Source organism: Geotrypetes seraphini, chromosome 2 (assembly GCF_902459505.1).
Source record: "Geotrypetes seraphini chromosome 2, aGeoSer1.1, whole genome shotgun sequence".
In the NCBI taxonomy this organism is placed as follows: Eukaryota; Metazoa; Chordata; class Amphibia; order Gymnophiona; family Dermophiidae; genus Geotrypetes; species Geotrypetes seraphini.
In genome coordinates, this window is record NC_047085.1 from 88,885,046 (window position 1) to 88,910,615 (window position 25,570).

Consider the following 25,570-nt stretch of genomic DNA (forward strand, 5'->3'; position numbering starts at 1 on the left):
GCCGTTTGTGACAGAACAATATGATTCATCTTAGAAAAGGAGTAATCGTATTTGTGCTCTGTTGGCTTTATGTAGCTTAAGGACAAGGCACAAGTGAAATATGAAGACTATTACTTTCATCCAATGTGTTGGGTATAGAGAGGTCCTGTATATGCTGATATTTAGAGTCCGAGCTAGTAAAACAGAGCACTCAGGGGGTTGGGGGGGGGGGGGGAGCCTTTTCTCCAGTGACTTTTGAAAAAAGTTCAGTCCTAGTACCAAGATTAAACCAATAGCTCTAGCAAAATAACCAATTTAGACCAATCCATTTCTTGAAATTGTTTTTATTTAAAAAAAGCAATAGTAGATAACATTTGTTATTTTGAACTAATACATCCTAGGACAAAAATAGTTCAAGCTTGGCTCATTGAAGTGAACAGCAGTTTCCAGTACAGTGTGCTGACAAGTTCATACTCTCTCGTAGGTCCTGACACATTTTGTATCATTCATGATGCAGGTCTAGGAAGAGGGAAAAAATTGTTAGTTGCATTTAGAACCCACCACCCTCAAAATCATTCAGACAGGCCTTGATGGCCATCAATATTCACTACAGAAATGTATGCTAGTCTCCTGCACAATTGAGACTCTAAACTAAGAGACCCATTTTGAGTCCTTACAGGACATAGTTGTACTGGGTCAGACCAATGGTCTCTCTAGCCTAGTACTGCTTCCAACAGTGGCCAATCCATCACAAGTATCTAGCAGACCCTCAAAATAGCAGCATCCTAATAGACTATGAACTTCCTTCAGGGATATGTCCAAGCCTTTTGTAAGCCCAGATATAACTGTTACCACACCCTCTGGCAATGAGTACAACCTTAACTATTTAAGTGTGTGGGGGGGGGGGGGAGAAATTTCCTCTTATTGAGTGCCCCCTAGTCTTTGTACTTTTTGAAAAAGTAAGATTTATGGTTTTTTCCCATTCTACACTACTCAGGATTTGTAGACCTCAATTATATCCCCCCCCCCCCAACTTTCTCTTTTCCAAGGTGAAGAGCCCTAATCTCTTTAGCCTTTCCCCATATGGGAGCCTATCCCTTTGTCACTCTTCTTGGAACCTTTAATTCTACTACCTTTGAGATACAGCACCAGAACAGAACCTCCTTTAAAGTCATTAAGTGTTACACATATATTTACATCCCACTTTATACAACTCAAGAGTTAAGGACTAGATGCACAAAACTACCAATCGTGTACCAACGGTCGCTAAACAAGTTTGACTGGTTTAGGTGACAGGTGGAATTTGCCAGCCCGATTCTCAAAACAGCTCACTGAAATGGTTTTCTGTGCAGTTGTACATTCGTCGATTCTGGCATGCAAACCTCATTACTATTAAAATGAGGTCAATATTAAAAAAAAAATAATCAGCCATCTAATCGATGGCCTAACATTGCATGCCAGAAATGGATGAGTAACACCAAAACGAAACCCCCCCCCCCAAAACAAGTCTACCTATCTAACGACTTTCCCATCCCTACACCGTAAAAGATGCAGGGGTCTTAGGCATCTAAGCCAATCAGGGCCCTAAGGCCCCTCCTCATGCATCCCAGGATGCACCGGGAAGGGAGAAGGCCTGCCATTTTGGTGCGACTGGGCATCCCTCCCGCTGTCAATTTAGAAGTATGGGAGAGATTTGGTGGTGTGGTTTGGGGGGGGGGGGATCTAATTGCAGGAGGGAGTGGGTATCCCTCCTGCTGATTTTTGGTAAAGTAAGGAAGGGGAGGGGTCAGTTCAGCAGGTGGTTCACAGCAGCAAGAACAAGTGGGCATCCCTCCTGCTGATTTTTATTGATGTGCAGGGAGGGGATCCAGCTCAGGATTTTTTGGTTTGTTTTTTCTTTATAATGGGGACAGTGTGTGTGTGTGACACATGCACATCTGTGCCATTAAAAAAGCCCAAACAGTTGAGTGTCTGAAGGCTGTTGGGGCTCCCCCTGCCGCTCAGCTGTTAAGGCTTCCCCAAAACGGCTCTGCACATATATCAAAGTTGCTCAAAGCAACCGATCGGACGGATTACAGTGAACCTCCGCAAAAGTCAATTGCATGCAAACTTGTTGGAACATTGTTGCCATTTCAGAATGGGCAAAAATTGGCCCATAGTGATCGTGTTTTGTGCATCTAGCCTTAAGTGGATTGCGACTTAAATGTAAAGTTTGACCCAACCCCCCCCAAAAAAAAAACACACAAAAAAAAAAAAACAAACAAGCACCTCATAATCACAACCATTTTCAAACCTCAAAAATGCTGCTCCATAACCTGGAGTACTTCCCCAATCATTTGAATAGTTTGTTCCACGATCAACTTCTAAACCATGCACAGGCTATTAAAAAAAGTACCACAGCTTACAAGAGTGAAAAGTTAATGCTAAGTTTTGCTAATTCTGCATTTAGGAGTACAGGAGGGGTTACCTCTGTGGAAAGCTAGCTTCCTCGTAATGTTCCCAGAAATATTCCTCCCGGAAGTGATGTCGGAGAGAACTCCGAAGCCGGCACGAGCAGCAAGTTCTTAACTGCCCGTGCTGAAGTTAAGGTATGAGGAAGGGGAATGGGTGCGGCAATGGGAGGGGTGCTGGCACCCCATGGAAGACCATGCCCAGGGTGGATTGCCTGCCCCCTCACTACGCCATGGTTGTACATTTACAATAAATTAATTAATACTAAGGATTTAAGGGAAAACAAGTGTACCTAAATACCTCATTTGATCAGCTTGGGACAAAATCTACACTTAACATTCATATGCAGAATGTCTGGAGTAGCCACTTACCACTATCATTTTGTCATCCTTCACTTCTCGAAGTATACTAGTCTCTTTACCGTCCCACTTCTGCACCTGACACAGTACATCGTTGTCCAGAGTTATAATGGTCTACAACGACAAGAAAGGAGATCTCAGATGTGCTCAGTAAATCACTCACTACCAACAGCAGAGGCCGAAGAACTCCACTAGCCTGTAAGCTAACAAATATTAACCGCTGGCTCACTAATCCAACTGATGTACTGAATTAAACTCTGAGTGGCCCATTTGTATCTATGTAGAAGTTAAATTGTGTTTTTTTTAAGTTTTAACGACAGCCATTTATCAGATCCGCCAAGGCCTGTGCCCGCGGTGCAGTCTCTCGTATTGCCCCCACCTTGGCGTCTCTGCCGTCTGCTGTCTTTTCGGAAAACTCCTTTCCTAAACAGAAATTTAAGTTTGTCGTTTTAAATGTGCTCTCCGTCGTCAGGCATATGTCATCCCCCTTTCTGGATATAATCACGTTGGGTTTGAGCGCTTCAACTGCTTTTCTTACGATAAAGGAGACACCTGCAGGTCAAAAACAACACAGACAGCTCTTCATCTTAAATTCACATTACCAAGCATGAACACGATTTAGAACAGTGGTCTCAAACTCACGGCACGGGGGCTACATGCGGCCCGCCAGGTACTATTTTGAGGCCCTCGGTATGTTTATCATAATCACAAAAGTAAAATAAAACAGTTTCTTGATCATGTGTCTCTTTAGCTATAAATTACAACATTATTATTAAGACTTAGACAAAAGGAAAGATTTATAAACTATAAAGAGTTTAACCTCATGCAAAATTGTCATTTATTTAATAAGACGCTAACTATTTTTTCTGCGGCCCTTCAAGTACCTACAAAGCCAACATGTGGCCCTGCAAAGGGTTTGAGTTTGAGACCACTGATTTAGAGCAACACCTCACCATTTCAAGAAATCAAGAGCTCATTTGCAATTATGCTCTTCTCTGGTTGAAGTCGTATTTCGATTATAATACAAGAGTCCAGGATAATGGTGTAACAGTATTTCTAGAACCTCACCGACCTTTAGCTTGATAATAGACAATTGTTCTAAAATTGAAAACTTTCTATATCTGCAAGAAAGATCGAAGCTAATCAGGTCAGTTATTAGTGCTGTTGAACACGGATAGCTTAGTTTTGGGCTCTTTTCTGCCTCTGTATTGCCACGATACAGGTGCACGCTCCTGCTTGTCATTCTCCAGCCCTGCATGCTTAGTCATAGGCACACCACCGCCATCCTGCAACCACTTACAGATTTTGTGTTAAAGGAAAGAGAAAGCTGCCGTATATACGATCAAATCCCCAGCAACCTAGATACGCGACTCAATGTGAAAACGTTTTCTAGCACGCTTAATACAGAACAGCATTAGCCCAGAATAGAAAACCCGAGCTCCGACAAAATCCTTACCTATACTCTCCATGTACTTATCAAAATTGTCACTGTTGATCAGCTTCCAGGTACCCTCGAATGCCTCAGTCATGGTGGCGGCTGCGTTGATGCGCGCGCGATCTTACAGAAAACCCCCTGCTGCTGAGGCTGAAGGAGACGCAGTGGCGGCAGCGGGCCTCTTTTTAAAGGCGCTTTTATGCGACGGGGCCAATCAAGGAGCCGAACGTCACTCACGGAGCCCCGCCCAGCTCTGAAGCTAAGCGCGGAGCGCACCTTCTCCGACCGCATCTGCTGTTGCAATCCGATGCTCAAGGGCTGGCTTCGTTGCAGCTGACTGTCTTGCTGAAATTCCTCTTCCCTAGAGAAGACCTGCTGAGCAAGGATTACGAACCGCCCTGCATGCGCTGCTAGTTCACGTTTCTGCTATATGTTTTGTTTTGCGCCCGGACCTCGCGGATCTAAACCCGCACGTCCTTAAAAAATCCGAGGATCCGTCAGAGTTAAATTGTCATAGAGCTCTGTCAGAGCCAGAGACTAAAAGTGGCGCGGACCTCGGATTTTTAAGGAGGCGACGTGCAGTTCAGATCCGTGAGGGAGTCGGGGGCCTGAGCTGAGCTGCAGGGAAAGCGAAGGCGGACTTCAGATCCTCCCGCAGTTTGGGTTGAGGAAAGAGAAGCCCCAGTTTGGGTGGATTGGCTTAATGTTATGTTGTTAATGGACACAGCTGTCCTTTTTTTAGAAAGCTAAAAGCTCATCCTCTTCAATTTTTTTCCCTCGCTCGGCTAATGGGAGAAACTAGTAATCAGTTTTAAAAGAACTAATAACATCTGTGTATTCAGTTAGATGTGCTAAAGACAGGCAAAAAAGGGGGGAGGGTTTCAAGTTTATTTAGATTTAATGGTTCGCTTAATAAATTCTAAGCGAATAACATAACAGTTTAATAGGGATAAAACATTTAATTAAAAAATAAAAATATTAAAAAAAATTAAAAGAAAAAAAAACAAAAAAGACAGGGTCGATACAGACTAACAATACAGACAAGACTGGAATAATGGGAAAGAACATAAGGGGATGAAAGTTACAAATTTGTTGTATTCCCAATGGGAAGAGAAGAAAATTGTAAAGGATGGGAAAAAACACTAAGGATGGGGTTTTAAAAGAGGTGTTTCTTTGTTTCTACCATCAGAACTGGCTGTCGGGAGGATCCTCTGAACAATCTATTCGTCCCCTTCAACAAATCGTTCAGGGGTCCTACACAACAGGACCTCACGGATCTGAACTGCACGTCACATCCTTAAAAATCCGAGGTCCATGCCACTTTTAGTCTCTGGCTCTGACAGAGCTCTATGACAATTTAACTCTGACGGATCCTAATGCTTTTCCCTCCCCATGCTAGGATCCGTCAGAGTTAAATTCTCATAGAGCTCTGTCAGAGTCAGAGACTAAAAGTGGCACGGACCTCGGATTTTTAAGGACGTGCGGGTTTAGATCCGCGAGGTCCGCGTTTTACCCCCTTCCCCCAGTCCTCTGCCTACAAGCATGTCTCCCTTTCCATAAGTGTAACTGCTGAATCTTAAAAGATCAGATTGTTAATGCAATAAGGGGGTAGAGTGCAGATGCTATTTGTGTGTATCTGCTAAACAAAAGTGATATTGTGACCCCCCACCTGAAAAAAATAATTCTATCCTGTGCTTGTTGCGGACCGTTTTTTCCGCTAAAAATCTTGGAACTGGCACTGCATGCATGATATAGGTGAGATTTCAAATTTTACTCCAGGAGCTGTTTTAAAGTCACGACTTGGATCTGGAGGGCACATTGACTCTGCTAAGTGAAAATATGCTTGAGAAGCAGCGTTAGTTTCTGAGCTCCCTGCAACCTTTAAACCAATGCCCTCCTCCCCGCAGAATTTCCATTTCTCTCCCCTCCCCCTCCAGCACTGACTCTTCTCTCTCCTCCCCCTCCCACCCACCCACTCACTCTTCTCTACCACCAGTCCAATCTTTTCCCTACTCTTCACTGCCTTCCACCCATTCATTCTGCTGTTCCCCTCAAACCTCCTTACCTTCCTCCCTTCAATCTGCAGTTGCCACTTCTGTGTCTCCAGGATCATTTGTTCGCAGCAGCAAGCAAATCACTAATATGCACATGAAAGCCTTCCAGCCCCAGCTGTTCACAAAGCAAGACCTTCCTGAATCTTGCCCCCTCCCATCTGTACTTCCTGTTGTCAGGGGAGGGGACTAGCAGGGAACTTGCTGGGTTATGAGCACCTGGGCTGGAAGGCTATCCTTCCCAATTGGTGTTTTGGTTGCTTCTGTGGAGATAACCCTCGGGGTCAGGGGTCTCCAAACCCCGGTCTGCGGCCTGCCGTCTGACAGCCGGTCCGCAAGAGATCCCCTTGCGCAACATCTTTCCATTCCTCCTTCCCATCCCATACAGCAGAACCCCGCCGATCCTCACACCGCGAGGCCGACATGCCTCCGTTTGAAACAGCAGCGGTGGCAGCACTGAACAGACTGGTTCGCTGCCTTCCCTGCTGTGCGGGATGGGAAGGAGGGATGGAAAGATGTTGCGCAAGGGGATCTCTTGCGGACCGGCTGTCAGACGGCAGGCCGGGGTTTGGAGATGGGTTGGTAGGGTCATTGGGGTTCTGCTGCAGATGGGGGATGGGAGGGAGAGATGGAAAGGTGCTGCACATGGGGATGGATTGACGGGGTCTTTGGGGTTCTGCACATGGGGATGGGAGGGAGAGATGTAAAAATGCTGCGCAGGGGTATGGGTTGGTGGGATTATCGGGGTTCCACAAGCTCAGGGCTCCCACTGATTCTGCATTTTGGTAAATTGTATAATTTCTATTACGATATTATAACTTAATAATATGTTTTATTAACATTTGATATACCGCTTAAGCATATTACAGATCTAAGCGGTTTACAATAAAATGCAGGTACATAGAACTTCCCTATCTGTCCCAAAAGCTCACAATCTAGCTAAAGTAGCTGAGTAAACAATTATTAAAATAGAAAAGATATAACAAAATTCCAAGAATTGTGAGGGATTGGTACAATTCAAATAATAAAAAGAAATAGATAAAAAAAAAGATTAAAGAAATAAAAAGAATAAAATTAAAATATACAAATAATTTTAAGAGATTGGAGATTGAAATAATAGAAATGTAATGTATATTGTGTATAAAACTGCCCTATGAATCCGCCCCAAATCCTCCCCTCCCACCCCCCCCCCCCCCACCAGTCCCTGGAAAAATTTGCTTCTATAAAAGCGGTCCTTGGTGTCAAAAAGGTTGAGGACCACTGCTCGGGGTGATCTTTGACTCTTTCTCTCTCTCCTTGTAGGAACATAACATAGTAACATAGTAGATGACAGCAGATAAAGACCCGAATGGTCCATCCAGTCTGCCCAACCTGATTCAATTTAAAAAAAAAATTTTTCTTCTTCTTCTTTGCTATTTCTGGGCAAGAATCCAAAGCTTTACCCGGTACTGTGCTTGGGTTCCAACTGCCAAAATCTCTGTTAAGACTTACTCCAGCCCATCTACACCCTCCCAGCCATTGAAGCCCTCCCCTGCCCATCCTCCACCAAACGGCCATATACAGACACAGACCGTGCAAGTCTGCCCAGTAACTGGCCTAGTTCAATATTTAATATTATTTTCTGATTCTAAATCTTCTGTGTTCATCCCACGCTTCTTTGAACTCAGTCACAGTTTTACTCTCCACCACCTCTCTCGGGAGCGCATTCCAGGCATCCACTACCCTCTCCGTAAAGTAGAATTTCCTAACATTGCCCCTGAATCTACCACCCCTCAACCTCAAATTATGTCCTCTGGTTTTACCATTTTCCTTTCTCTGGAAAAGATTTTGTTCTACGTTAATACCCTTCAAGTATTTGAACGTCTGAATCATATCTCCCCTGTCTCTCCTTTCCTCTAGGGCAGGGGTGTCAAAGTCCCTCCTCGAGGGCCGTAATCCAGTCGGGTTTTCAGGATTTCCCCAATGAATATGCAATGAAAGCAGTGCATGCACATAGATCTCATGCATATTCATTGGGGAAATCCTGAAAACCCGACTGGATTCCGGCCCTCGAGGACCGACTTTGACACCTGTGCTCTAGGGTATACATATTCAGGGCTTCCAGTCTCTCCTCATACGTCTTCTGGCGCAAGCCTCCTATCATTTTCGTCGCCCTCCTCTGGACCGCCTCAAGTCTTCTTACGTCTTTCGCCAGATACGGTCTCCAAAACTGAACACAATACTCCAAGTGGGGCCTCACCAATGACCTGTACAGGGGCATCAACACCTTCTTCCTTCTACTGACTATGCTCTCTTTATACAGCCCAGCATCCTTCTGGCAGCAGCCACTGCCTTGTCACACTGCTTTTTCGCCTTTAGATCATCGGACACTATAACCCCAAGGTCCTTCTCCCCGTCCGTGCATCTCAGCTTCTCTCCTCCCAGCATATACGGTTCCTTCCTATTATTAATCCCCAAATGCATTACTCTGCATTTCTTTGCATTGAATTTTAGTTGCCAGGCATTAGACCATTCCTCTAACTTTTGCAGATCCTTTTTCATATTTTCCACTCCCTCTTCGGTGTCTACTCTGTTACAAATCTTGGTATCATCTGCAAAAAGGCACACTTTTCCTTCTAACCCTTCAGCAATGTCACTCACAAACATATTGAACAGACTGCAGTACATCAAATAATTACAAGGGGAAGAAAATCATTTGAAAGGACAAGAAAAAAAAAATGATAACTTTTAATTAGATAAAATAATTTTGACTAGCTTTTAAATTGAAGACTACCAGGACTCGCCTTTAACCACAGGGGATGAAAGACATGATTTATTCTGGCAGGATTTATTTTCCCTCCTTACATTGTTTATATTGAGGAATGCCAAGAATTACACCCTTTCAGACAACTGCAGTACACTAACTTTGTAAATCAAGGCACTTCCTATTTTAAGGTTATTTTGTAATCCTAACTGGGGAAAAGGATTGGGATAGGCCAGGGGTTCACAACCTCTTTTTAGTCAGGATGCACCTGATAATAATGCATGAATACGTGACACACTGCATACATGATCCTCACTGACCTTTGGTCTGATAAAGCATGGCAGTTCTTATGAATTAAATGTAAACATTCTCTGCATCCACAAAACCCTATATCCCCCCCAACAGATCAGAACTAGCACATTTTCTCCTTGAAAGTTACCATACTCAAAAAATATGTACTTTTTCAATTCAATTTTATACCGTTCTCCCAGGGGAGCTCAAAACAGTTTATATGAATTTATTCAGGTACAACAAGCTGAGTAATAGCAACATGAATGTCTCCTCCATCGGGGACATTATGAAATACAAAACCTGAAAAAATCCTAACACAAAATACATGTAATAAGCTGAATTAGCACTAATTTTAGCACTCATCTTATTTAGAGAGATTCTCCATTCTCTTACCTTGCCAATATGGCTTCAGACCCAATTTCAGCACCGAATCCCTACTGGCCTCATTAACTTCAAAGGTTCAACAACTACACTCTTATAATAAGTTTGCAATCCTATTACAATTCGATCTATCTGCGGTCTTTGATGTTGTCCAGCACGATATTCTAATTTACCAACTTTCTGAGATAGGCATTGATTCCACAGTCTTAGACTGGTTCTTGAAATTCTTGCGATCCCACTCCTACACTGTTAATATGAATGGCACCATGTCATCTCCTTGGAAACCGTTATGTGGAGTCCCGCAGGGATCACCTCTGTCCCCTATTCTTTTCAACATCTATATGTCTACTTTGAAACTCTTCCATCTATCTCCCTTTGAAACATTATATACATAATAATAATAATAATAATTTTATTCTTATATACCACCATGCCCATCGAGTTCTAGGCGGTTCACAATAATTACATTAGGATCCGCATTGACATGCCGATTTACAAACAATGTTTTGGGTTTACAGGCAATGTATTGGGTATACAAACAATGTATTGGATTTAGAACACCTTCTGCCGAACATGGCTGAAGAAGAGGGAGTGGGAAGTAGAGAAGGAGGAAAGCGGTCAATAAAGGGGGGGGGAAGGGCCGAATGGGCCGATTTACCATGGTTTATTGGATTTACAACAACTTTAGCCGAACTTGGCTGATGAAGAAGGAGGAGGGTAAGTGAGCTGGAAGACAGCGATCAATGAAGGGGGAAAGGGGCGGGCGTGTGGCCAGGTAATTCCGGAGAGGGGGTGTTAGGGGGCTTGTTTGTTGAATAGGTAAGTTTTGAGTGTTTTTCTGAAGTCGAGGTAAGTGGGGGCCTCGAGAATCATTTGGGCGATCCATGGGTTCATCTTGGCTGCTTGGAAGGCGAAGGTTTTGTCTAGGAATCTTTTAAGATGACAGAGCTTAAGCGAGGGGTAGGCGAACAGTTGAATTCTAAGGGATTTCTTGTTGGAGCAGTAAAGGTTAAAGAGGGGATTGATGTATCTTGGCGAGAGGCCGTTTACCGATTTGTAGCAGAAGCATGCAAATTTGAAGAGTACTCTGGATTCGAAAGGCAGCCAGTGGAGTTGGTGGTAGAAAGGGGTGATATGTCCCCATTTCTTTAGGCCATAGATGAGGCGGACGGCTGTGTTTTGGATCACTTTTAGTCTCCTGGTCGTTTTCTTCGTGGAGTTCAGGTAAATAATATTACAGTAGTCTAGAATGCTGAGAATGGCAGATTGCACTAGAAGGCGGAACGAGGAATCATTGAAGTATTTTTTTATGGTTCGGAGTTTCCAGAGTACCGCAAAACATTTCCTGATGCTGAGGTCGGTGTGAGATTCTAAGGATAAATGTCTGTCCAGCGTAACACCCAGGATTTTTACAGTGTTTTCAAGGGGGAAAGGCCTTCCTTTCAGTTGGATGGTGGTGTCCTTGATTTTGTCGTTGGGGGAGGCCAGAAAAAATTTTGTTTTGTCAGAATTTAGTTTCAGCCTGAATGCTAGCATCCAGAGCTCAGTCTGGTTGAGGATATTTGTAATGTAATCAAGTGTTTCAGGTGAAAAGCTAGTGAAAGGGATGACTAATGTGATATCATCTGCATAGATGAAAAATTTGAGTTTGAGGGTGTGTAGTAGGTTACCTAGGGAGGCTAGGTAGATATTGAACAGGGTGGGGGATAGGGGGGAGCCCTGCGGTACACCGCAGGTGTTTTCCCAGCAGTATGAGAAAGCGTTGTTCTGGTGTACTTTGTAGGATCTATTTTTTAGGAACCCCTGAAACCAGTTGAGGACCTGATCGGAGATACCAATGTGTGATAGACATTCAAGGAGTATGGTGTGGTCGACCAGGTCGAAGGCACTGCTTAGGTCTAGTTGTACAATCAATGCACTAGAGCCCTGACTAAAGAGCGTGTGGAGATGGTCAAGAAGAGTGGCTAAGATGGTTTCGGTGCCAGATTGATAGTCGCTTAGGATGTTGAATTTTTCTAGGTATGTGGAGAGTTCTACCTTTACTGCCCCTTCTGCTATTTTGGTGAATAAGGGGATGCATACATATGCATATGACATCCTTGTTCTTCTTTAGATAGATTTGAACCTTACTAACCTCACTGAGAATATAATAGCATGCATAACGAAACTCCAATCCTGGGCCCTCACTGTACAAATGAAGCTGAATGAGTCCAAAACAAAACTACTTTGGCTTGGCCCAAAATTAGATCTGCTACCCACGCTCATTTCATTACCTTCTGGTTCCACACTGCAGATTGACTTCTCAAGCAAAGTTTTGGGCATCATTATTCACTACACTTTCATTTAATGACCATCTCAACTCTGGTAAAAAAAAATATTTTTTTAGTCTTCACATGCTGAGAAAAGTGAGATCCTGCTTCCACCACCAACATTTTGCTGTCCTTGTACAATCATTCTTTCTAGGCTGGACTTTTGTAACTCCATTTATCTAAGTCTAACCAAGAAAAGTCTTCAGAGATTTCAGCGGATCCAGAATACTGCAGCTAGGTTGATCTTCGCAAAAAGTAAATTTGATCATGTTTCCCCGCTTCTGTCAAAACTTCACTGGCTTCCAGTAATTTCTAGGGTTCACTTTAAATGTGCCTGCCTAACATTCAAGATCCTGCATGGCATTCCCCCCCCCCCCCCCATTCTATCTTTCCCCTCGTTAAATGGCGTTATCTATATGGGAAAATTAGGGAAATCTCTTTTCTTCAAAATCACTGAGCTTTGGAATAACCTTCCTGCCCTGCTGCGGAATCTGGGCTCCTTCCAATTATTCTGAAAGCATCTGAAAACTTGGCTATTCTCAAAAATGTAAATCTCGCTACCCTCTTTGTAATCACTAATTCTTATTATGTTTTTCCTTCCTTTTATTAAAGTTCCTGTAAACCGTGCCAAGCTCTCTCTTTATGGAGAGGATGCGGTATATAAACTTAAGGTTTAATTCTTGTGAATCACACAACATGAGCCCTATCCTAAGAATTGGCAGGAATGCTAAACCAATACACCTACTATTGGTAAAACGGGACAAGTGAGGCTGTCTGCTACAGAGTTCTATACAGAAATTACATGCAAATGGAATATTACACCTTGGTTACACACAAAACACATACAGGGCAAAGGATCACAAAACCAAATACAGGGCAAGGGATCACAAATTAGAAATATAAATGTAAAGACAAAAATTGAACCAAAAAGACAAATTAGGCAGAACAACAGAGGAGAAATATAAACAAAAATGCATTTATACTGAAGAAAATGCAAATGCCCCTTTTACTAAGCTGTGCTAAAAATGGCCAGTGGGGTTTCCCACATGCTAAGGCTACTCTTATGGGCTGCTTCTTCTATGGGCCAGCATCCCAACCCCTCTCTTCCCTGTATCCTCTGCAGTCTAGCATCTCTCACTCTCTCCCCTCACCCCATTTGATCTGGCATCTCCCCCTCTCCAACCCCTCCATAGTCCAGCATCTCTCCCTCTCTTTCTCCGATTCCTTTACCTATTGTCTGGCATCTCTCCTACTCCACTGTTCCCCACAGTTCCAGTTGCCTCACTGCACACACCCCCCCCCCCCCCCCCCCCACACACAAGTATAGCACTTCTCCTCAGCTCTCATATGAGCCCAGCATCTCTCCCTTAGCTTCCTATGAGTCCAGCACCTCTCCTTCAGCCCCCCTCCCCATGAGTCCAGTGCCTTTATCTTAGCCGCCTGTCAATCCAACACCTCTAGCTCAGATCTCCTCATAAGTCCAGTACTTCTCCTTCAGCCTCCATGAGTCCAGCACTCCATCTGCCCTGTCAGTCCATCACCTTTCCCTCAGCTCTTCACCACAAGTCCAGCATCTCTCCATTATTCTCCCTCAAGTCCATTTTTCCCTTCACTGCCTTCCTCCCCCCCCCCCCCCCCCCCACCCACCAGCCCTTCATACCTCACTAGTTCTTTAAGAAATGGTAGTGGTTATATGCTGACTGGACTAACTCTGAGCCTTTTCTCTACCATGTCCCACCACCCTTCTGATTCAATTTCCTGTTTATACATGGGCAGAACCTGGAAAAGAAAAGACTCTATGTCAGGCCAGTCAGTGTATTGCCATTGCCAAGTCAGAAAGAGTAGTAAGATTCAAAGTATGGGGGGGGGGGGGGTGAGGGGAGAGAGAGTTGCTGGATTGGGGGAGGGGGGAGACATGAGAACTATGCTACCACCTTTATTTTTTTTTTTTTTTTAATTCTTTATTCATTTTCAAAACTTCAATTGTGCACAAAAGATGATGCATTTACATAAAATATTATCCTTACAGCACAATAAACTTAATAGAATAAAGACAAGACTTATTTTCCCCCACCCACTTTTCAATTAACGAACATCTCTTAAAATACCTGTAAACAACCTATCTATACCTCTTAACCAATGCCTAAACATCCCCCCTCCCCCCAGATGTGCATGTTTTCCTCAGTTATATATATAAATAAATAAATCCTTACAATATTTAGTTCCCAAACTTCCATAACTTTTTTATAATATCCCTTCTGAATGGCCATAAACTTTTCCATTTTGAAAACATAACATAGGGATTCCCACCAGAATGAATAATTTAATCTATCCCAATTTTTCCAATTCTTTAAAATAAGCTGTATGGCAAACCCCGTCATTATAAACATTATGCTGCCACCTTTAGGAAAAAAAACAAAAAAAAACCAGGCAGTGACTGCTTCTTTGCTTGTGTGCTGGCTCCCTGTGACACACCTCCCAGGTGCTAGTGTATCGTGACACACTGGTTGATAACCGCCGGGATAATTTGTAACAGATTAACCTCTTAGTTATGGCTCAAATTCATCCAAAATGTTAAAGCAATTTAATGGTATTTTTGATTGAATACACTTAGGCCCCTATTTGCTAAAATGTTAACAGTAAAATGTTGCAGCTATAGCATATTAATTGTTAAAAATTACCAGTGGCAAGTATAAAACCTCTGTGTTGGGAATGTTCTCAGTTAATACAAAGAAAATGTCATTGCTGCACATTAATTGCAAAAACTATTACACACCACTCATTTTAGAAAGTACAACTAACAACTCTTAGCTTAGCTCTCAGGTCTTTGTTACAGGCCTCAGAGTTGGAGCCTACGCACAGCTGTGATATCACTAACTGAAACGATCAGCGTAGTGTTCTTGCTCCTGCTCCAATCATTGGCCAGGGGACCTGATGTTATCGTTACTTTTTTAATAAATTTGTAGTTTTTCATATTTTCAAACTTCATAAATGTTCCAACAACCGATTTAAAAGTCTATTCTCAGCAATATTTCTTCACCATATCTCTACACCAGTAGTCCACAATTCAACAATTTGCTAGCATGCACTTATCCAACTGGTTGAAAAAAAATTGACAAAAAACTACTTATCTTCAGCAATGCTTGTTCCTAAAAATGCCGGCGCGGCCAGTGTTTCGCAGAATTTATTCTTGTCCGCTGCTTCAGGGCCAGTGCTCAGGCATCAACTCCACTTCCAGTCCGCTGGCCGCTCTTTTAGCGGACGGCGCTTTACTTACACTCACAGAATCGACTGCGCACGCCAGTTTATTTAGGTTCCACATTAATTGCACCATAGGTAATAGCAGTGAACCTATAAATACCTCTGCATTAACTGTAAAATGCAGACCCTCTCTATCCTATTTTGTTAGCTAGCTGTTAACACAGCACATAGCATATGAAACTGCTAAAGCATTATATTAATGCAGCGCTTGCATTAGCCAGTAGTTGTTAATGCAGCAATTAATGCATGCTAAGCCAGCTTAGTAGAAAAGATTAATATTAATTAAAAAAAAAAAATAATAACCATGATGAAAAGAATTGCTGTGAACATGTAGTGGGAGTATGCACTGGCGTTCAACCAGAAATGCTCCTGTTCATAACCGACACCATTTATCTTTGGCATAGGTTGTATTTTTATAAAGAAAGGCATTATTAACACTCCAGTTTGCAATCCGGCAAAAACCAGAACAGTTTCAGAGAGTGTGCAATGTTTATATTTACTAAAGCAAGCTTGCTTGCATTTCTTGCCGTGCATTTTAAGAAAATAGGAACATTTTGTACCAACATTTCAGAAAGAGGTGTTTCATTGCCTGTGGGCTTTTCACGATATCATATGCAGAATTCCATGGCCCGCATTTGGGGGGGGGGGGGCAAACAGGGCAGCTTCCTGGGCCCCACAGCTCCAGGAGTCCCCCATGGGCTGGGATATCTTTCTCTTCTCCCCACCACCACCACACACATCTTTTTAAAAGTTTCAAGTTTGTATTAAAATTTGATACTGTCACTTATCCAACTTCTAAGCGAGATACAGATAAAATATAATGCGTAAAACAAAACTAAAACTATAAACAATACAATACAATTAAATACAATAACAATACAATTAAAAAGGAGCCTAAAACAACTTAAGCAAATGGTGTAACTAATATTGAACAAATTGGACTAGACTAACATGAAACAAAAGGAAGATGGGGAGGAAATACAATTAATATAGGATAGCAACGTAAGGAGCAACGTAATATAGGAGAGAACGCTGTATTATGCTTCTTTTGAAAGATTGACTGGAGGAAATTAGAGGACTTAAATGTTTATTTATTTATTTATTTATTCAATTTTCTATACCGTTCTCCAAGGGGAGCTCAGAACGGTTTACATGAATTTATTCAGGTACTCAAGCATTTTTCCCTGTTAAATGCATCTTTAAATAAATGGCTCTTAAGAAGGCCTTTGAAGTGGTTTAGATTATTTTCCTCTCTTACTGGAGCTGGAAGAGTATTCCAAAGTTGTGGGGCAACTACTGAGAAAATGTCTTGTCATTTAGTGCCAATTATTCGCAGAGAGGGAACAGTGATCTACAGTCAGAAGATCTAAGGAGACGGGACAGCTCACAAGGGATCAGGTATTTGTCAATGAATTGGAGTGATTTAGTTTGCATTGTTTTAAAGGTTATTAGTGCAAGGGGGTTGCCAGCCCAGCAATGATCCTATGACATAATGTGTGCAACCTCCTCTGCCACAGTCTGCCAAAGCAGAAACCAGAATTTGCATCAGCGGGGGCAGACTGCAGCAGAGAAACAGCACCAACATCTGCAAGCCTGAAGGCTATTGACATGGTGTACATTTAAACGCAGTAAGTGTTTTTCAGGGTCTGGAGGGATCACACTTACAAAAAAAGGGTTATAGTGGGGTTTACGTCCCCTGCACGAACAACAAGGCTACTCTTCTGTTCTGCAGGGATGTCTGTGTGGCCATGTTTTTGAAAATGATGACAGACAGATGTTCGTGTCCTTGGTTTCTTGTTCAAAGGTTGGGTGTTTAACTGTGGAAAATGGACTTTTTCATAGTAACATAGTAAATGACAGCAGATGGACCTGAACAGTCCATCCAGTCTGCCCATAAGTTATACCCATTTAAAAAAATACATGATTAAATTAACTTATCTCTTCTGTGATATTTCTGGGCCATAGACTATAAAGTTTGGTATTGTCCCAGGTTCCAAATGCTGAAGTTGCCATCCAAACTCATTCCAGCCTATCCAACCATCCCGTTGTTTACAGGATATCTACTGTAAAGTCTGGCCAGTAACATCCTCATGTTTCATATTAGTGGAGCTCACATTGATGCCATCCTACGCCAAATCACCATATATGGGACACAGACCGTGTAGATCTGTCCAATACCGGTCTTAGTCCTTTAATTTACATACTTCATTTTCTAATTAGAGATTCTCTATTTTTATCCCCAAACATCCATCTCACAGTCACAATTAAACAAGAAATCTAAACAATTTTCCTGTTTGATTATGGCTGTGAGATGGCTGGGTTTTTAAACGTTATGAGCAGGATGTTTTTTTGTTTTGTTTTGCTTTTTTTCTTTTGGATTTAGATGCTTTTTGGAAAATACCCCTCTTTGATACTGGAATATGACAATACATCCCAACTGGATTCAAAAGGCTATCAGGCTGTCATGATTAAAATTATCTAAACTATTTGAGATAAGAAGCTTAGATATGACATTTTGAGCCCCATTTTACCTAGAACATAGAGATCGGAACCAAGATATCCAGGTTGAGACAATATGCTGTGTTTCGGCTAGCAAGCCTTCATCAGGAGTCCAAATCTATAAAACACATTAACAAACAATAATAAAAATTATACTGATAATATCCATAAATAAAGTTTTGATAAAAGCATATGTAAAAGAATTATAATGAGTGGCTCCTTCCCAGAATAATCTCATTCAAATATAAAGGAATGCACAGACTTCCTATAAAAGCAACCCTGAAGAAAATAAATAAAATAAAGTAGTAGCGTTAAATATGTGAAAATAAACATTAAATATATTCATCAGCACATATACTCATACAAATTACACATATATAAGTTTTACCATGTCAGCCATTTGTTCTTCCATTTGCATCTTTGCTTTCCTGACTACACAACCAGCCTCTCTTACTTTTCCAGATATTTTTGCCTGTCTTCCTCTTTCTGCAATCTTTTGCACTATATGAAAGCTAATCTCCTATTCCTTACCTTCTCAGCTACTACTTTTGAGAACCAAAGTGACCGCAGAATCCAGCTATTCGCCTTCCCTTCCCTAAAACTCTGTCACTCCAATAAATTCCTCGACAAAACCTTCACCTTCCAGGCCGCCAAACTAAACCCATGGATAGCCCAATTAATCCTCGAGGCTCCCACCTATCTCAGTTTTAGAAAATTACTCAAAACACACCTCTTCCAAGGCCAGGACACTTAATTGCCCCCTCCTCAAAGAACCTAAACCTCCTCCCTCACCCTTTATTAGCCCCCACCCCTACCCCCCATGATCCAATCTATCCTGCTCCCCAATTCCATCTACTTCATTGCCTGCAACTCTGTTCAATTAATACTTAACTGTATGCAACTATGTTTAATTAATGTGAACCTCTGTTCAATTCTTAACTGTATGTAACTATGTTTAATTAATGTGAACCGCCTAGAACTCACTGGGTATGGCGGTATACAAAAATAAAGTTATTATTATTCTTTTCCTCTTACTTTTACTTACTTGCCTCATAAAAAGGTTTGTCGCCCTTACAATCACTCCTTTCAGTTTTGCCCACCACATTTCTACTCCTTCCAGACATTCCCATCCAGACAATAATTTCTTGACGTAATCCTCCATCCGAACAAAGTTCATTTTATTAAAGTCTAGAACCTTTACTTTTGAATGAGCCGTCTCTATACCCATCTTAATATTAAACCATACCATGCAGTGATCACTGGATGCCAGATGATCACCCACTGTAAGATCAAAAATACTTTACATTACATTACATTACATTAGTGATTTTTATTCCGCTTGTACCTTGCGGTTCAAAGCGGATTACATAAGAAGAGAACTGGACATTTCCAGGATGGTACATGACAATAGAGAATACAGTTTGAGGATAGAGACTTAATAACAGAATGATAGTAAAGACTTAATAACATCGGAAGATGTTTTGGACGGCAGTGTTTTGGTTTCTTGGGGGATGGGGTGAGGGAGGTTAGGTAGATTGTATATGCTTTTTGAACAGCAGTGTTTTGATTTCTTTACGGAATGTCTTGAGGTCTGATGTTGTGGTTAACAATCTGGTGATGGAAGGTTCGAGTTTTGCAGCATGTGTTGCCAGGAGGCTATCATAAAGCTTTTTGCGGTGAGTACCCTTGAGTGGTGGGTATGTGAATGATGTCAGTTTTCTTCTTGTTCTGGTTGGAAGGTTACGGTTTAGGCGGTCATTTAGGTAGGTGGGTGCAGTACCGTTAATTACTTTGAAGAGTAGACAGTATAGTTTGAATTGAATTCTGGCTCGAATCGGTAGCCAGTGTGAGTCTAGGTAGGCATTGGTGATGTGGTCAAATTTTCCGAGTGAGTAAATTAGTCTAAGGGCTGTGTTCTGAACAGTTTGAAGTTTTTTGATCATGTTTGTGGGGCATGGTAGATAAAGGATATTGCAGTAGTCCACGAGACCTAGTACCAGGGATTGTACAATTATCCTGTAGTGTTCTTTGTCAAAGAATTTCCTTATTTTTCTTAAGTTGCGCATTGTGAAGAATGCTTTTTGGGTAGTTTTGTTGATTTGGGTCTGCATAGTGCAGCATCTGTCTATCTGCACTCCCAAGATTCTGAGTGAGGTCTGGATTGGGTATTTGGTTGCTTTAATTTCTAGGTCTGTTATGGATGGGTTTTTGTCCGTTTCAAGCATTAGGAATTTGGTTTTGTCCGAGTTTAGTTTCAGTTTGTGGTTTGTCATCCATTTTTCTACTTCATCCAGAATTATTTCCAGGTGTCCTGTTGAGGTGTGGTCTTGGATTTCAAAGGGGAGGAGAATAGTTATGTCATCTGCGTAGCTGAATGATGTTACATTTAGGTTGTCTAAAGTGGTGCCGAGGGAGGAGATGAAGAGATTGAATAGAATGGGCGATAGTGGTGACCCCTGCGGGACTCCGCATGGATTTGACCATGTGTTAGATTTCGTGTTGTTTGTCTTAACTCTGTACGTTCTTGTTTTGAGGAATCCTTGGAACCAATTGTAAACCACCCCTGAGATCCCGATTGCATCAAGTATCTGGAGTAATATGGTGTGATCGACTAGATCGAAGGCGGCGGAAAGATCTAGTTGGATAATTAGGATCCTGTGTCCTTTACTGAGGTGTTGTCGGGCTATGTCTAGTAGTGTAGCTAGTAGTGTTTCCGTGCTGTGGTGAGATCTAAATCCTGATTGAGAGGAGTGAAGTATATTATGGTCAAATAGGTAGTTGGTGAGGTATTGAGCCACAAGTCCTTCAATCAGTTTGACATATAATGGGATCGAAGCGATAGGTCTGTAGTTGGTAGGAGCGTCTATAGGGCCTTTTTGATCTTTCAGTAGGGGTGTGATTATGATCTCTCCAAGATCTTGTGGGAATTGACCTTCTATGAGAGTGCTTTGAATCCATTGCATGAAGTTGGTTTTGAATTTAAGGGAGGCATTTGTAAGCAGATACGATGGGCAGTAGTTCAAGTCGCATGAGGTGTGGCTGTATTTTTTGTATAGTCGGTTCAAATCAGACCATTGTAGGGTTGGGAATGTGGTCCATGTTCTGTCTGCAGATATGGCTTCTTCCGTTGTGGGGGTTATTATCTCGTAGAGTTTGGTGGTTGAGTTGTTGAAGGTATTTCTGATTGTAGTGATCTTGTGTTTGAAGTGGTCTGCTAGTTGAGAAGCTGTTGGTGGTTTATTGCCTTGAGTGGCAAGGAATGGGTTTGTGTCCGTAAGTTTTTTTACTAAGTTGAAGAGTGTTTTTGTGTCAGAGGTGTTTGTGCCAATTAGTTTAGAGTAGTATGTTTTGCGCTTTTCTTTAAGTTTGATATTGTATAGTTTGATTTGGGTTCTCCAAGCGGATTTGGTTTGATCATTTTTCTTTTTTCTCCAAGATCTTTCAAGTTGTCTGCAATGCCTTTTTTGTAGGAGGAGTTCGGAGTCGAACCACTTGTCTGAGGATCTGCAGGTTCTATGTTTGGTTTTTTTCAGGGGCTAGCTCGTTCAAGGTTGTTTCACTTAGGATGCGCCAGTGATTTACGAAGTCAGTTGGGTCGATGGGGGCGATTATAGGGTCAACTTTATCCCAGAATGTGGCAGGCTCAATTTTCTGTCTAGATTTGAAGGTTGTTTTTTGTGGCTTGGGTTTTGTGTTATTTTGAGGCCAGTTGATGGTGAAAGTGTATTTGTGGTGGTCTGACCAAAGAGAGGGATGCCAGGTACCATTGGTGATATGAATTTTTGGGGTGTGGAGGTTATGAGACGTGAATGCTGCTATATCAAGTTGGTGGCCTTTTTCGTGCGTGGGTTCAGGATTGAGGATCTGGTAGGATAGGGCGTCGAGGTATGAGAGTATATCGTCTACTTGTTTGGATGTGTGGTCCTCGAGGTGGAGATTGATGTCTCCTAGGAGCAAATTGTATGTGGAGGTTAGAGAGTTCTGGAATATGAATTCTTCGAGTTCAAGTTTTGAAGTGTTCCATTTTCCTGGAGTGATGTAGCATAATAGACAGTTCAAGGTGTCTGTGAGTGTATTGTCGGAGAGTTGGCATGCAAGAAGGTCTAAGTGAGGGGTTGAGTGTTTGTGTAGAACTTTTAGGTTGAGGTTGTTTTGTACTAGAATAGCTAGTCCTCCCCCTCGTTTGTTTTCTCGACAAACCAGCTCTAATTTGTACCCTTTGGGGCAGAATTCGGTTATGCATGGGTCCGAATTGGATGTTAGCCAGGTTTCGGCTAGGAAGAGACAGCTTAGTTGTTCTTCAGTCAGCCAGTCTTTAATTAGGTTTGCTTTTGGGCTAATTGATCTTATATTCATGTAGGCACAGGTTAACGAGGTATATTTTGTGTTGGAATTAGGATTGCAATTAAGGTAGAGGATATTTTTTGGTGGTGTGAATTGTTTTTGAGTAGTAGTCTTGTGCTTTGGTGGAGGTCTTTTTCCCCAGGTGGTGGGAATGTGGTCTTGGCTGGTCAGTGGGCAGGATGTTAGGGTTCTCGTGGTGTGGATTTTTCTGGGTGGTTGTGGTTGTCTGTAGGTTGTTGTCAGAATTGGGATGGGTGATAGGTGATATCCTGTGGTTTGCCAGTTGGCAAACTTTCCCCGTTTGTAAGCACTAAGTCCAGTATGACCCCCCATCCGGCTTAGGTTCCATTACTAACTGCTGGAACAGCTCTCCTTGTAGAGAATCCAGGATCTCCCTACTTCTAGAAGACCCCACAATAGGGATATCCCAATCAATATCTGGCATGTTAAAATCACCTATTAGTAAAACTTCCACTTTTTTTAGATATGTTCTGAATATCTACTATTAAATCTCTGACCACTTCTTCAATCTGTGAAGGAGGCCTATATATCATACCAATGTAAATATATTTACTATTCCCTGTTTCCAAATTGATCAACAGTGCCTCTTCCTTGCCCTGCAGATCCTGCAATTGTGTGGCTTTAGAAGGGGGTAGTTTGTGTATTATATGATCCTTCCACACTTGTGTTTGGTGATTTAATATGATCTTTAACATATAACACTACTCCCCCTCCTTTTCTTCCTATCCTGTCTTTCCTGAACAGATTATAGCTTGATATAACTACATCCTAGTCATTGTTCTCTATGAACCATGTCTCTGTGATCATCACTATATCCAACTCATCTTCTTCCACCACAGCTTCTAGATCCAGAATCTTGTTTCCCATACTTTGAGCATTAGTATATACTGCTTTCCAGACATTGCCACTTTTTCCCATCCATGTAGAAGTATTCAGTGATTTACTTACCTAAGGGCATACACTCACCTGGGGGCTTTGATCACCCTGCCCCATCACTTCTAGTTTAAAGCCCTCTTCAGCAGATTAGCCAGCCTGTGCCAAAGACACTTCTTCCCTTCTTTGATAGATGTATACCATCCCTGCTCAGCAGCCCTTGGAAAATCATCCTATGGTCCAGAAAGCCAAAACACTCTCGACGATACCATCCACATAGCCACATTTTCATCTCCAGGATGCGTGCTTCTCTGACCTGGCCCTTACCCTCTGCAATTGGCATGGATAATTTGCATTCTTTAAAATCACCCTGCTCTGTATTAAAGGAAACCTGGTCTACCATGGCCTGTATTTCAGTCTTGCTATCAGGATACTCCATCTTCCCTTTTATGATAGCTTTTAAAGATACCTTGTTCCGAACCATGCTCTTTTGAGCAACTGTTGGCCTTTCCCCTGTTTCTAGTTTAAAAGCTGCTTTATCTCCTTTTTAAATGTTGATGCCACCCTGGTTAAGGTGGAGCCCATCTATGCGGAATAGGATCCCCCTTCCCCAGTATGTCGCCCAGTTCTTGACAAATCTAGAACCCTCCTCCCTGAACCATCATGCATTGAGGAAAAGTCTGCTGTTAAGACAGACATGGAGGAAGCCACAGCTTGCCCTGAGATCGGTAGCACGGAATGTTGCTACTATTTGGGCTTTTGCCAGGTATTTGTTACCTGGGTTGGCCACAGTAGAAACAGGATACTGGGCTAGAAGGACCATTGATCTGCCCCATTAAGGCTATTTTTATGTTCTGATTATATTTTAGAAAATGATCTGCCAACACAGAGCCTTTTCTAAAATACCTGTAGCAGTGGGCACACATGTGTTTGCTGACATATGCAGGAATTTTACACACACATATACAGTACATGTTGAAAGAATGAACAAGGTCTCAGCAGCTCCCATGTGGAATTGGTACAAGCTGCCCCATTTTACAAAACATATACATACAAGTGCTGCAAATTATGTAATGAGGGAAGATTTGGAACTCTTTTTCTTGAATTTGGAGTAGTGGCTTTCTTTGTATATACTTGGAAGATACAATCTTATGAGACTGATAAATATGACAAAGTTGAACCAAATGAACATAAACTGAGATTTTTTTTCTCCACTTTTTCTTTTTTGTTCTCTGTGCTCTTTAGTAGTTATTTTTTGAAATGGGTTGATGTCACTTTAAGCCATACACTCAAGTCAGGAGGGTCTTTTGAACAGTGCTGATGGAGTATGATGGTTTGATATTGAATGATTTCAATTACTCCAACATTAACTGGTTAAATGTTACATCAGGGAGTGCTGTGGAGGTAAAATTCCTAGACATCATAAATGGATGGTATGGGAGCCATCAAGAGAGGGAGCTATTTTAGATTTGGTCCGTAGTGGAATGCAAAGCATAGCACAGGAGCTAACAGTGTTGGGTCCACTGAGAAACAGTGATCATAACTTCATCAAATTTGAGTTGATACCGGGAGTGACGTCGCAAAAGAAATCTACTGTAGAGGCATTTAATTTTTGAAAGGACGACTGATAAAATGAGGAAAATGGTAAAAAAGAAACTATAAGGATCAGTTGCAAAGGTTAGGACTGTAAACCAGGCATGGATTTTATTTAAAAATACCATCGTGAAAGCCCAGACCAGATGAAATAAATAAAATAAAATATATTTCATGTATCAGCAAAGAGAAGAGGAAATGAGAGCCGGCATGATTAAAAGGTGAAGTGACAAAGGCTATTAGAGCTAAAATAACATCCTTTAAAGAATGTAAAAAGGATCTGAATGAAGACAATAAGAAGAGACACAAGCACTGTAAAATTAGATGCAAAGCATTGATAAAGAAAGCAAAGAAAGAATATGAAGAGAAACTTGCAAAAAAGGCAAAAATTCAAAACAATTTTTTTAGGTACATCAGAAGCAGAAGACCTGAGAGGGAAATTGTGGGACTGTTGGATGATCAAAGAGCAAAAGGGGTGCTCAGGGAGGATAAAACCATAGTGGAGAGACTGAATGAATCCTTTGCTTCGGTTTTTACAGAAGAAAATGTAAGAGATCTACCTAAAACAGAAATGGTTTTCAAGTGTGATGATACAGAGGAACTGAAAGAAATCTCGGTGAATCTAGATGTACTAAGCCAAATCAACAAGTTAAAAAGTGATAAATCTCCTGGACCAGATGGTATACATCCCAGGGTACTAAAAGAACTCAAACATGAAATTGCTGACCTGTTGTTAGTGATTTGTAACCTGTCGCTACAATCATCTGTAGTACCTGAAGATTGGAGAGTGGCCAACATTGCACTGATTTTTAGAAAGGATCCAGAGGAGATCCAGGAAATTACAGACCGGTAGGTCTGACTTCAGTGCCAGACAAAATGGTAGAAGCAATTATAAAAAATAAAATTATAGAACATGTAGAGAAACATGATTTAATGAACAGAGTCAGCACAGGTTCAGCCGAGGGAGATCTTGCCTCACC

At 41.8% G+C, this 25,570-nt stretch overlaps 2 protein-coding genes across 2 annotated transcripts in view; both read right to left on the bottom strand.

The window, feature by feature from the left end:
* Window positions 1-303: 303 nt before the first annotated feature.
* On the bottom strand, window positions 304-4,401 carry LOC117355363 (myelin P2 protein-like). Its single transcript, XM_033933805.1, has 4 exons — window positions 4,246-4,401; window positions 3,169-3,341; window positions 2,802-2,903; window positions 304-498 (listed from the first exon to the last, which is right to left on the bottom strand). Exons 1-4 carry the CDS (start codon window positions 4,316-4,318, stop codon window positions 448-450), a joined length of 399 nt encoding a protein of 132 aa, XP_033789696.1. The 5' UTR covers window positions 4,319-4,401; the 3' UTR covers window positions 304-447.
* Window positions 4,402-17,288: 12,887 nt separating this feature from the next.
* The window catches only part of LOC117355362 (myelin P2 protein-like), a 52,849-nt gene continuing 44,567 nt past the window's right edge, over window positions 17,289-25,570 (bottom strand). The window contains exon 5 of the mRNA XM_033933803.1: window positions 17,289-17,877. Within this exon, the coding sequence (XP_033789694.1) occupies window positions 17,788-17,877 (90 nt within the window). The 3' untranslated portion in view covers window positions 17,289-17,787. The remainder of the gene's footprint in view (window positions 17,878-25,570) is intronic.

Bases quoted from the DNA above. Each gene is read 5' to 3' on its own strand.
- LOC117355363 (XM_033933805.1), bottom strand. From the start codon at position 4,318: ATGACTGAGGCATTCGAGGGTACCTGGAAGCTGATCAACAGTGACAAT. The intron at 2,904-3,168 runs GTGGGGGCAATA...TTGTCGTTGTAG, and splicing joins CAGACGGCAGAGACGCCAAG to ACCATTATAACTCTGGACAA. The intron at 499-2,801 runs GTAAGTGGCTAC...CCCTCTTCCTAG, and splicing joins AGGATGACAAAATGATAGTG to ACCTGCATCATGAATGATAC.